Genomic DNA, 13,322 nt, shown 5'->3' with positions numbered 1-13,322 from the left:
CTACTATAATGAGAATTAATCTCTTCAATTAAGCGGTTACCTTCTTTCACTGTGTTATCAGCCTGCTTGACACTTTCTTTAAAAAAATTGTCTTCTAGTAACTTATTTAAATCCCTAGGAAACTTTCCAAATCTTTGAACAAATTTAAGTTTTAAAATTTTGAACTATAGGAGGGAAGAAACACAAGTCCTCCTTTACTAGCCTGCACTTCTGTGGGCTCAAAGTTAGATTCAATAAAATAATGCCCTGGATTCAACTTTTGGGATCACCCATACCACAATATCGCAAAGACCTTAAAGAATGCAAGTATTGTCTGGGCTATTGATTTTAGTAGAATTGCTGAGAGTGCAATTAATGGATAAAGAGGATATTATGATAAGATATTATGATTAAGATCATGTTCTAGTTTCATCCTGCAAGATCCCAAGTAAACCCTCAATAGCCAGTGAGAAGTTCCTTAGGGTGACGCTTAACTGCTGTAATATATTGCCTTGACTTGGTCTTAAAATGATTTCCTTTTTTGGTACTGTTATAGTTGTGATTGTCCAGGGATAGGAGCAAGCAAAGCTGGGCAGAGGGTGTTACCTTTTCTTAGGACGAAGTAAATCAGGGGAAGGGTAGACCCGTACTTGGGCATATCAGCTCTCCTTCGGATTTTCTCTTTCTAGTAAAACCTTGTTTGAACCCAAAGTGTAAACTAGTGGGCTGATTCAATGACATATCAATTCTTAAAGTGAGAAGCTATCTTTAAAAATATGTCATGCTTCAGTTATCCCTTATAATTTTCTCAAAATGTACAGTGAAAGCAGACACTCCATGGCAGTCATTTGTGTTAAGCTTTAATTGTTCTGAGGCATTCGTTGAGCAGTTTTCCAGTTGACAATAAAGACTATGTCTGTGTTCAGAAGAGAGATAGACATGTCTGAATCCATACTCTCATGAGGAGTTACTCCTCTGCATTCATGAGTCAAGACCTGTCAAAGTTTCACTTAACTTTTAAACAATCATTAGGTGTTCAGACAATTAAGCTTTAGTTGAATAGGGTGCTGTCACAAAGTGAGGATAAATGAAGCAACTTTTGTAGTATAGACTAATACAAATGCTTTTTTATTTCAAGTTCAGGAGATTAAATACAATCATTTGGTAAGCTGTAGTACCTGTAATCATTGCTAAATATGCTTAGGGCTAAAGACAGTAGATAATTTTTTTTCATTGGGTCCAGTTTCTTGCTTCACTTGGGGGAAGGGAAGTGAGCAGAAGAGAGACTTGTGAAATTGCAGTACAAGCTTGAGTGCAATGTTCTCATAAAATCAATAAGGGTTCCTTTGTACTCAGTGGGCAGGTTATTTGTACGCTTGTCCTGCTTTTGAAGTGTGTATAGATCAGGAGCTATAATCTTTTGGTGCTATTTTTGTAAAGCATTAATGCTACAAATTTGTAAACAGAAGATAAATCTACAGTAGTTTTAAAAATATTTTCACTTTTATTGCACTGTGTCAGGCCAGCATGGATGACATAATCCTTAAAATATGAAAACCCTCAAGGCAACAATAATAACTTGATTTAATTTCAAAGACATGTATCAACAGCCATGTGATTCTAGTTGGAGTTACTGCCTGTTAATAGCTAATTTCTTCTTGAGAATCATAGAATCACCAGGTTGGAGAAGACCCACCAGATCGTCAAGTCCAACCATTCCTATCAATCACTAAACCATGTCCCTCAGCACCTCGTCCACCCATCCCTTAAACACCTCCAGGGAAGGTGAAATACTGTAGTTCTCTGTATTCACTGTCAGAATGCAAAATTGTGGGAGTTTCACAGTCTGCCTAGTGTGTAGAGAAGAAGAGAAGGTGTGAAAAGGGCAAACCTTTGATGTCTGCCTGTGTTTCAGATTTGCCGTAAGCTGAATGGAGTCCGTTTCACCTGTTGCAAAAGTGCCAAAGACCGGACATCCATGTCGGTGACGCTGGAGCAGTGCTCCATTTTGAGGGATGAGCATCAGCTTCACAAAGACTTCTTTATTCGGGCACTGGATTGTATGAGAAGGTAGGTGGAGATTATTGCACGTCCCTTGCATTTTAAGCTAAGCCAGGATCTACAGTACAGAACAGACTCAAGCTAGTGCAAATGTGCAATAGGTGCCAGTCCTGGTTTAGCAGAGAACTGACTGGCCCTGTGCCAGCTGGTAAGTCACTTCTGCATGCAAAGTCTTTGCAACTGTGTGTTTTATTGCTTATTAACAGCTTCTCAGATAGGTATGCGAAAATTTGCAAGTGTCACTTAACTGACTGTAGAATTTGACTGAGGTACATACCAGTTATTTTAGCAATTTCTTAGGCTCTCGTAAGACTTAAAATTTAAACAACATTCTGTGACTGTGTTAAAAAAATATTTTTTCTATTCTAAGAATGTTTACACACTTATGAAATAACTTATACGAAATCTGGTCAAATCTTGCAAAAGCAAAATAAGCATTTGTTACAGATAGCAATTCTTATTAGCTTGTGTTATTAAAGATAAAAGAAACACCCAAATCCTTTTGGATTGATTGTTGTTGCCACTAATATGTGATAAAACCTTTTCTCTGCTTCAAAAAAAATAAAAATAAATGTTTCTTTCTAAATTACAACTGTGCAGAAATTGAGGCTGTTGTTATCAGTAATATATAATTAAAAGACGTAAAGATTTCTGGTTATTTGAATCTTTGATGATTTATAAAAGACATCAAGCAGACAAGTTTTGGTCATAAAACTAGTCCAGATGCTCGTTTCTGTAAAGAAACTTTCATCATTGGTTTCAGTGAGTACTGCATTGTATTTTATATAAGAGTTCAAAAAAAGTATCCACAACATTCAAACAATGCCCAGTAAAGGTCACTGAAAAACTAGTAGAAAGCATTTTGTTCGGTCTGCAAAGAAGTAACTGAATCATATCCTGCACTTCTGTGAAACACAAATTGTTTTTATGTTGGATTTGCAAAGATAATATCTAAGTAAATAATCGTGTTTAAAGTCTGTAACTGATAATTCTTGACCTTAATATTTAATATTGTCAAATTAGGCGTTTAAAGTCTAGATTAATGCTGTAGGTTTACTGTTGTAGGGTCTTTTGGCAAGATACACATTCTAAAGAAAATAAAGGTAATGTTTGCAAAGAGTAATTGAGCAGAGGACTGAGATGGCTTAGATACAGACTTGATTTCCAAGGCGCTAGTGTAGCGTGATGTACTAAACTGAGGTGTATCACTTTGTATGTATCATTAGCTTGCATAAATCCCTTAGTCCCTGCAGTATTTCAGTGACTGAATGACTTGTGTGTAGTCTTTCATAACTATATGTTTTATCATTAATGAAAAAATTCTGAGTTTTCTATGTTAAATTTCATTTGTGTTGGCATTTCAAATATGGTTTTTTTTCTTTTATGTCTCCAATATGTACAAAAGTGTGTATACTGCAGCAAATTACCAGATACAGGCAAACTAATTATATAAAATCGTTAGTAAGTTAGAATAGCTAATCGTAGTAGATTAGAAAGTTTCACAAATATAAACCTGATTTAAAAAAACAAAAAAACCCAAACTGTCATTTATACAAACAAGCTAGTTGGTACAGAAGTGTAGTAGGCAGACATTTTGTAGACTAAAATGTAAGTGACTGAGTGCTTTTATATCACATAACTGATCTGAAACCTGAGAAGGTTAACACACTAGTTAGATTTGCAGGTAACAATAAATTCAAAAAAGGACAGTGAAATGCCCCCCAAATCTGGAGAATACTTAAAAAATAAATGAGCAAATGGGTAGATGAGGTTGAAGCACCATCACAAAAATGTTCATCCTATATATTTGCTGTAGCTTTTCAGAGAGGAAAGCTTTATCCTGTAAATTAATTTGAAATATCCTTGAGCTGATGTAGTTGCTGTGTGGATGGAAGGTAATAATTTTGGTTTTGGTGGTAGGATTGTCTGGGACTTGAAGGGGACTTAAAGCAAAGACCTTTCAAGTAATAGCAGTAGCATACAAAATAACCTTTACCATCAGGATAATAAATAAACAGAACTTTTGCCAGTGCTAGTTTCTGTCTTTATGATGCTGTCCACACAATTGAAAGCTAAAAAAAAAAGAGCTAAAAAAAAAAGAGCCAACGACTTTTTTTTTTTTTCCATGTACGATGGGAAATGAAGACCAAAAGTTCAGAAAAGAATAAAAATGTCAAATGAGGCTATTTAGTAATTAACTCTATGGTGCTTGCATTGAGAGTTGGTCAGGAAGTTTAAAGAGTTGTCTTTGGGTGCTTTTTTGGTACCTTTGGTGCTACAGACATTCAGTAGGGACTGTTTCTTCCTCCCCACTGCCCCCATCCATTGCTGGAGGTGCTTAGGGAGCAGTGGTGGACGTGATACAGGCTTTCTTCCCTCTCCACCCCTGACTAGGTAGTGTGTCAAGGACCCTCCAGCTGGGCTCTCGTCTGGTAAGCAGGCAGCAAAATATGAATTGCAGAAAAAGGCAATTTGAGAGAGCAAACTGGGAAGGAAAGAGCAGCCAAGCAAAAGTGAATGGTAAAAAAGGACATAATTTCAACAGGAAGAGGTATAATGGGGTTTAAACTAAATTTCACGTATTTTACTTGAGGGAAGTTTGGTAGCTATGTTCTTGAGTTCCGTGAATGAGGTCAACAGAGTTGTTTGGAAATCATTGTGATTGTTGCCCTTTTATCCTTTCTTGTTATTTGGTTACTATTGAAGAGTGTTATTTGAAAGATTATGCTGTGCATTTCAAAGGTTTTTATTGACTATTTGTAGATGCTTTTAGAATGATTTTCACATCTCTAAGAACCTATTTTGTTTTAAGAGCAGAGAAAAAAATGTTTGCCATTTAATTTATAATTTTAGCAATTTTCCTCTGATGAATCTCCTCTAGATCACTTAGTTAAACTCTGTCAATCAAATCCCTTTATGCTGATTATCACGAATCATTTTTAAGCCTTTCAAAAGAACTAGTGAACAAGAAAAATTCAATTTTAGTGTCCAGAAACCTAACAGACTGGATTGATCTTTGAAAGGCTTCTTTCAAGAGTTAGCAGTAGGAGATAGAGTACTGTGAAACAAAGTGAGTTGTAAAAGTACATGGTGATTCAAAAGCAGTCTTTATTGGAAATGCCATAATTTTGAGATACGAAAATTATAAAGGTGCTCGTGCATCTGTAAAGCTTTTTCTTTTCCTGTCAGTGCTGACACAGCTTTGGCGGCAGTTGTAAAGGGGAAGCATGTGCTTATGGGTTTGTGCTTTCTTGGCACCAGGAGTTTGGAGTTCTGTGAGCAGCTGCTTTTCAGCTTCTCTGATGCCCCTAGAACTTTGAGCAAACCAGAGGCAATTTCAGATGTTTCCATTGGTTTGCTTCAATGTACATTGCATAGCACTGTTTTGGAAAATAGTGCCAGTACCTGTTATTTGATGACTTGGTTTGTAAGTCGAATTGGTGTTTTGTAGTGATAAACTGTATGGGGGAAAGCTGGGCAAAAATCATTCCATTATTTGCCCCATTAGCCTATGAAAAATGTGGCTAAACATAAAAGAAAAGTTCAAGTTTTATCACTTACCCTATATGATACATGGTTTTGTCTTCTGACTGTAGCTCTAGCCATTATGATGCTGCAGTTGATGTGTATGTGAAGTGGCTATTCCACAAAAAATTCTACGTATTATAGTTTCCTTTTTATTGATCTTAGTGAAATTCATAGTGCAGAATGAGGAAAATCCATATATCCCCTCTGTATCAATTGCTTGCAATTCACATCAGACTAAAATAATATCTATAATGTTGTTGCCACTTTCAAATACTTTTTTCACAATCATCAATGTTCTTATTTTTCCACTCACCAATATGTGAATATTTCCTGTAATCCAATGTTGACTAAATTCCAAGAGACACCAGGGAGACAAAACTGATTTACCCAAGTTCATTGCAGTATCTGTCACATGATTCTACTTTTCATCTTTAGAGCTGGCCACTGCTTAAGGGAGGTTGGACTCTGGTAGGCAGCATGTTATGAAGCAGTCCTGTGAAACTCATTTGATTATTTTTTATTTTCTTTTTTGTTTTCTTTCTCTTCTGAACCTACTTCATTGTAGGGTTTCAGTGACAGGGCCCCTGTTGGAGGCCTTGGGGTAGTAAATAACCTCAGACACTCTTGGTTTTAAGCATGTTTCCAATAAAGCCTCAAAAGTAAAAACAAGTAAAAGAAATGACAAATCCATTGTCTATGGTAAAGCCTCCAGACTTTCAACCTTATCATCATTCTCAGCAGGGCACAATACCTGTCAGATATTTCAGATGTTGAATATGAAATTTGACTCTATGTATGACACAATGTTTTCACCTGAAAGAGCAGTTAAGGATATTTTGGATTATTTTAGATAAATTGCCTGTCAAAAATCTGATTGAAGCACAAATACAAAGAGTCAATGGTCTGGGCAACAAGGTATGGGCTTTTTATGGCCCAACTATGAAGCCAATAGCTCCTTTTTAAATTGCTGTTTAATGGGCATCTTTTCTTTAACATCATCTTAAAGATGTGGAAGTTGAGAAGGTGGGACAGCTGTAATAGCTTTTAAATCTAGGGCTTTTAGATGTTCTGAGCAGAACCCAGAGGTCCAGACTGAGACAGACCATGGCCATGGAAGAGCCTGTAGCAAATGAGACATTGTTATGATTGCTACATGGACTAGGAGGCAGGAACCAAAGGGACAGAGTAAGATACTGAGATCCACAGGCAGAACATCCCTTGCCTTTCTCCTGTCTCCCAGCTCTCATCCACCTCTGCAAGCTTGTGGCAATAGATACAGCATGTGAAGAGTCACACAGAAAAGGAAACACATTATCTTCTTACCTGCTTTTTTTCCAGCAAATCTGACCTTCCCCATCTTTTTTTACGGAGAATATTTTCAAAGGGAAAGCCTGGCTTCCTGTATGGATTTTTCCATCATTCTATGGTTCTTTAGGAATTTAACATTTATATCTTGAAGTACAGACTTTAGACGGAAAGATTTACATTACCTGATATATTGAAAGAGTCCTGGCATGAAGTAATGGCAAAGTCCAATTCCGGTGCATTGAACCACCATCAATTTTGTTTTCTAAAACTCAATTGCTGCTTTTTTAAAATAGCAACATTATGCTGAGGAAGAGAAAACAAAATGGAGAGAGGTGGTCACAAGACATAATAAGAATCAATGCAATTGGCACCTTGTTGGACTGTTTTAGAGAAATGTCTATTTCTGTGTATCCTTCTGGAAGGACAAGGAGAATTGCAGAAAACCATTACAGACTAAGAATCAAACAGTAGCTTGAAAAGGCTATTTTGAATCTAAAGTTTTCTAATATAAGCACTCAATTTTGCAAAATTAATCTTTGTAACATATCTTTGGAGCAATTCTCCAATTTTTGAGACTTAAAAAAACCCAAAAACCTAAGGGGAAAAAAAAAAGGAAATTGAAACAGATGTTATTCACGCCATATCAGGCTCAGGAAGATTTGGGCTTCTACATGGGCAAGTTAAGTAAAATTGACCGTTTCAGTAGGGTCAGATGCTCAAGTCCATGTTTTGCAGAAAATGTTCTCTAGCTGACTACAGGAGTTTCATTTCTCCTGCACTTTTTCTCCAGCCTCTTCCCAAATGCTGGTTTCAGACCTCATTCTGATCAACACTCCAGTCAGAGTCCTGAGAACTCTCTTGTGAGAACTTTCTCATCTTTTTTTTTTACCACCTGGTACTTGAATATTTCCCTTTGATTGCTCCTTCCTCCTCTGTGACACATGTGGCTGCCTTTGTCTTCTCTTCTTCAGAGCTTGGGCACTGGCCTCTAACAATATAGAGAAAACAGCAGAGACGGTCCCTCTGCCTCATTGTTTTTGCTTTACATTGCAGCAGTCATCATCTGCTAGGGAGAAGAATATCAAGGAAAAGTCTTGTCTAACCCCTTGACCTGGCAGACATTCAGCATAGATTGAATCCTCAAAGCATGTACCTGCTGAATTTTAACAAGTCTCTGTTAGGAGAAGGTGATTTGAGTTTCTTGCAGGAGCAGGCTCTTACGCATCTCTCATACCTTTATTATCTCGGTGCAGAATACCAAGTCTTGCTCTTCAGCATGCAGGTACTAGTAATCATCTCAAAAAAAAAAAAAATAACCCCAAACAAGTATTTTTTTTCTTATTCTTTAAATGACATTGTATGTTTCAATTTTATCCATTCAAAATGAACTAACAATTGAAAGTAGAATCTTAATGGAAAGCATTGTGTAACCTTAATTATATTTGCCCTTCCCCTGGAGCCTGTTATTATATTCTTGAGCTAATCACTGGGGAGGAAGGGAGTGTTCAAAGGAAAACAGTAAAACCTTTGGCGCATTTGCAAGGAGTATTTAGAGAAGTGACCCAGTCTGTGTCACCAAAACACTTAGTTTTTCAACAGGCAATAAAACAGAATTTCTGACATGAATGCTTAGTTTTCCTGTCAGTCCATGGGAGGGAAAGTAGTACTGTAAGCTATCTATCTTGTCTGTAATTTTGGGGCACCAGCATTAGGTGAATGAGCCCTTGAAATGCACCTGCTTCTTCTTCATCGCTTGTGTAGGAAGGAAGGTACTTCAAGAAGACTCACAACCTGACAGTAAATTTTTAACTTCTGAGTAGTAAAACATACCAATATATCAATTGGAGTGTATTACAGAAAGAAAAATATTCCTTGTCTGTTCAAAAAGAAAATGTTTTGACCATGTTTGGGTTTCAGCTTTGTGGCAACAGGAAAAAGGCTTCGATTCCCTGTGATCTTTTTTGCTGAAGGGAGTCCTTGCCCTTTGACTTAAGGATGTATGAGTCAAGATTCTCCAAATGAGAACCAGATTTAATGGAATTTCAGTCAAAAAGTTGCCCTATTCTAAGTTCTTCAGCTCTGATTTGTGCTTTTTATTTGTCACAGAGATATTGGACAGGGTAAATGATCTGTTAACTAGCCCATATTAATATTTGCCGTATCTTGACCCAAATGAGAGTACAGGGAATTGAGCTATGCTTTCCTTCTCAGTGATTTTTTTTTAATTATTCAGTATAGACAGTGAGAAAGATGTGTAATTAATTATTGCACGCTATAATCTCTCGGTTTTCAAAATCAGCCAAACGAAAAAAAACTTATCCAATAAATTTGCTTTCCCATTTAGTACCATAGTCTGTGTTTGGATCCTTAACAGTGCAGCAATGAATTTAAATACTACATCCTGATTAATTAAAGCAAAAAAAAAAAGGAAAAGAAAAGTTGTTCTGCTATTTCCAGTCCTAAAAAAGCTCTTCTAATGTGAAGTGTTTCTGTCACTTCTGTTATATGTAGATTACAGGACCATAGTTTTCCTGGACTTCACCTGCTAATGTCAGGCAAATCTAGTATGGAAGCAGTCAGATTATCTGAAAATGTTGTTTGGTGTTCACTTTTGAGATTCTTCTAGTCATCCATGGAATTCTTTATTAATTTTCTCATTCATCCGGTGCTTATGCTATTTCTTATTCAGAACTTCTATGAAAGGTCAGGTCTTACCTGAAATCAGAAACTAGATGCTTTATACTCACTAGAGTAAATAATACTACATTTCTTCCTGTTATATTTCACTTCTATTAAGATTTTCTTAAAGAGTGTGTAGGAAAAGTCCTCTATGAGTATTCATTACCTGTTAAAACTCCGTGTGCCGTAGCTGAATTACTGTGGCTTTGACCATGTACAGCTAAATCTCTCAGGAAAAGCACTGCTGCCAAGTCTAAAATTTAGATAAGAAAGGAGCAGGAAATGAGAGTAGGCAAGTAGTAATAGCATACAATAGCTGGTTAAAATTATCATGCATCCAGTCTCTTCGAGAATTTATCTGCCTCTAAAACTATATTCTTTTCAGAATAATATAACATGGGCAAGGAGAGCTCATAACTTCCTTCCTGTGGTCCCAGCCATGTACAGGCTGTTGTCAAGTTGGAGGGGATGCAGAAGAGGAGTAGCAACTGGCTACTATTCCAGAAAGGTTATTTTGTAATAGAAGATTTTGCATTTCTTCAGGAGCAAGATAATGGAGTGTCAGGCTACAGCTCTAATTGGCTTATGTAGAATACAAGTAGCAGACGTTTCTAGGCATGTTTTTTTCTCTTGTTTTAGGCTCCCTTAATCCTACTTAGTTTCTTTAGTAGGAATACTCTCCACTCAGATAACATTCTCTTCTCATCCATTTTTCTTTCATGAGCTCACTGCTTTTTTCCGCTCCTTTTGGTCTGCTGCTCTATTTCCTCCTTCCAGTGAGCATTTCCCTGTTTGTTTCTCTTCTGCAACATCACCTTGGTGTCTAATACTTTGAAGAACTCCTTTGACAGTAGGCTTGCTCAGCTCAGACTTCCAGAGTGAGTTTTAGTGGTAGTTTCTTCTTGTTCTTTTCTCTGGCAGCTCTGATTTCATCAGTGGCATTTCATTAAGTGCGCCCTCAAGACATGCTTTCACTGGTGTACCTAGCAGCCTCAAGTTTCTCAGTGTTTCCTTACAGTACAAGTCCTGTAGCTGTTTGCACTGGAAAAACCAAAGGAGTTTCCACTTGGACCATTATGTAATTATGGATTTCCTCCTTCCATGATGTTATCTGTAGTTGGCTGGAACTACATCCAGTAACAGATCCAGCGGTATTATATTACTATCCTGTTACCTGGATCATTCAGAGATAAACTTACGAGATAATTTTTGGAACTTGACTTCTTAATAGACTTAAGCCTTTACAATAGTCTGTATAAACAGCAAGAATGTACTAATAAGGAAGTTAATGCAAAGGAAAGGTTGGAGTCCTTCCAAAACGCATAGCCAAATTACTCCATAGTTGACTTCTACCATTTTAACATTTCAGGTGGTTTCTGTGCAACCATGGGACTTAAAGGTGTTCTAGTTGTATTGTGCCTCTAAACGTATCTAATACCACAGTCGATGGGCACTGGTTTGGCTGTGCATCTACAGTGCTGGTTTTCCCTGCCAGCTTATCTCCTCTCCCCAGCCTGCATGTTGCCACATGTTTATTGACATCTAGCAGTTGGAAAGGCACTTGGCTTTCCCTCCTCTTTTGGCAATGTTTCAAATGCCCCAGGATTGTGCCAGAGTAGAGTTTTCGCTTGTGCAGGGTCCCAGGCAAGGCTTAGCTACAGTTCAAGTCCTGTAGATCAGAGGGGTCAGAGATTAGGAAGGTAAGCACTGTTTACTGTAACTTCTCCTGTAGGCTGAAATATTTTGAGTATGTGACCCAACCTCCTAGTTAGATTACCTGTTAACGAGGCTTAGTTAGATTACCTGTTAACCTCTGCCTGTGATACTTAGCAGCTTCACTTACGCTTGTGTAAAAGATTTCACAGTATTGTGGTATTAGGGATGTTGTAATTCTTTTTCTTTTTTTCTTATCAGTTATTTGTAGCTTTACTTTTTTTTATTCCTTAAGGGAGAAAATAGCACTTTGGATGGGGGAGTAATGTGATAACTCTTGAAATATTCTGAAAAATCTGTTGTTTTAATATAAATACTGCTATTGACAGGACTGAAGCTTTCCTACCTTATAGACTTCCCTGGGGAATGATTGTTGCAAGCCCAAATGAACCTTTCCCACAGTTGGGCACTGCTAAGAATTCTCCTCCTCGTACTGCTCTCATTCTTTGTACGGGTTTCTTGATGTGTAGGCAGTTTCATTTTGGTGCTACAGCCTCCCCCTTTGACAGTGTCTCTCTGCCACTTGACTGTATATTTCCTTCTGCTGGTGAGAAATAGCAATCTTTGAGGTTTCTTACTCATTTAAATTTAGCTGAACTTGCTCAGCGTGCCCAGAGGTTGCAAGAATATCCACATGTATCATTCTTGTCCTCTCACCAAGTTCTAAGATGTAACCTTTGCTCCTATAGGAAAACAGACTAAAAAGGCAGCAGCTAATGATTATTAGCAGTAGAACAATGAGCTGCACCTTGCTTTAAAAAAAATAGTATTTTCTCCTTAGCCACAGACCCCAGTCAACAGTTAGCATTGTCAGATACGAAGAATTTGTTTAAATTTCTAACAAAAGGAATGAATTAAGGAGCAATTTGATCGTGTAGTCATGCATTTATAAGAAACTTTCTCTGGAATCATCTGATTAACAGTTTGTGTCTTGGTTAAAATGGCAAATTTGATGAAAATGTATAATCCCTATCAAATTAATGTTATTTTTGTATACATTTTGCAAAAATCACTCCTCACTGCTCTGAAGTTGTGGTATCTTTAAATCCATTCCTAACTCATTCATAACTTCTGACAGTGGAACATCTATAGAATACGAAGTAATCAGCAACAGAAAGGTTTGCTGAGCAACTTCCAGCAAACTGCCTTGCAGTGGTGTGATAAGCAGAATATGGGAGTGTCCACAGTAGCTTGTTGTGGAATGTTTTTCATAATATATTTAATCCAGGAAATTAAAATCAACACCTTTAGTCTGGTTGGTTTAGGTTTCTGTTTCCTGAGAGGGTTTTTTAGCTCGCTAAGTTTAAACAAGACTGGCGTGAGTTTATTTCAGCTGATAAAATGGCTATTACATTGAGTGCCTTAGAAAAGCAAACAAAAATGACTAAACTGGCACTCTGTCAAAGAGATTATTGGCTTGTTTTGAAATGATCACAGTGCCTTTAAAAGGCAAGCAGTTAAAATAATACTTCATTCTCAACGGTCCATGAATTGGTTCTGGAATTCCAGAAGAGCATGCTTTGATAATATTAGTTATACCTGGTTAGAGTATTTATTCATGAGTTTTTAAAATATTTTTGACATGTTCAATGTTTGCTTTTTTACATTTTGTTGTCATCAGTGTGAATTCAGAATACACTCTACCCTACATATTAGTTTCTAGTAGTTTATGAGGTCCAACACAAAAAAAAGACTGTGCCTGTAACTCTTTAACAAATTAGGAAAATCAACTGCGATCGCCTTCAACACAGTTCCCTTCTGAGTTGACACATGTCTGCACACGATGCTGCCAATGTTCAAAGCAATTCCACAGATCATTTTCTGAAAGGCTGTTGAGGATTTCCGTCATTTTTCCTTTCACATCTTCCACTGACAAAAAGTGAGTTTGAGCACCAGCTTGATATTTGGAAAGAGGTAGCAATCACACAGAGACAGGTCTGATGAACAGGGTGGGTGGGCGCTAAAGCACAGTGATGTTGCTATTAGCTAAAAACTGCTTCACAGTCAAAGCATTGTGGGCTGGTGCACACTGACATTTTCTGACTGAAGGTAAG

General features: G+C 37.2%; 1 protein-coding gene across 7 annotated transcripts in view; it reads left to right on the top strand.

The window, feature by feature from the left end:
* The window catches only part of INPP4B (inositol polyphosphate-4-phosphatase type II B), a 323,774-nt gene that overhangs the window by 288,232 nt on the left and 22,220 nt on the right, over positions 1-13,322 (top strand). For all 7 annotated transcript variants that reach the window (XM_069855285.1, XM_069855288.1, XM_069855287.1 and 4 more), the window contains one exon: positions 1,895-2,049. In XM_069855285.1, coding sequence (XP_069711386.1) covers positions 1,895-2,049 — 155 coding nt within the window. The remainder of the gene's footprint in view (positions 1-1,894; positions 2,050-13,322) is intronic.

This window comes from Phaenicophaeus curvirostris, chromosome 4 (genome assembly GCF_032191515.1).
Source record: "Phaenicophaeus curvirostris isolate KB17595 chromosome 4, BPBGC_Pcur_1.0, whole genome shotgun sequence".
NCBI lineage: Eukaryota > Metazoa > Chordata > Aves > Cuculiformes > Cuculidae > Phaenicophaeus > Phaenicophaeus curvirostris.
The sequence above is the reverse complement of the archived record's forward strand: the minus strand, read 5'-3'. Positions and strand labels throughout refer to the sequence as shown.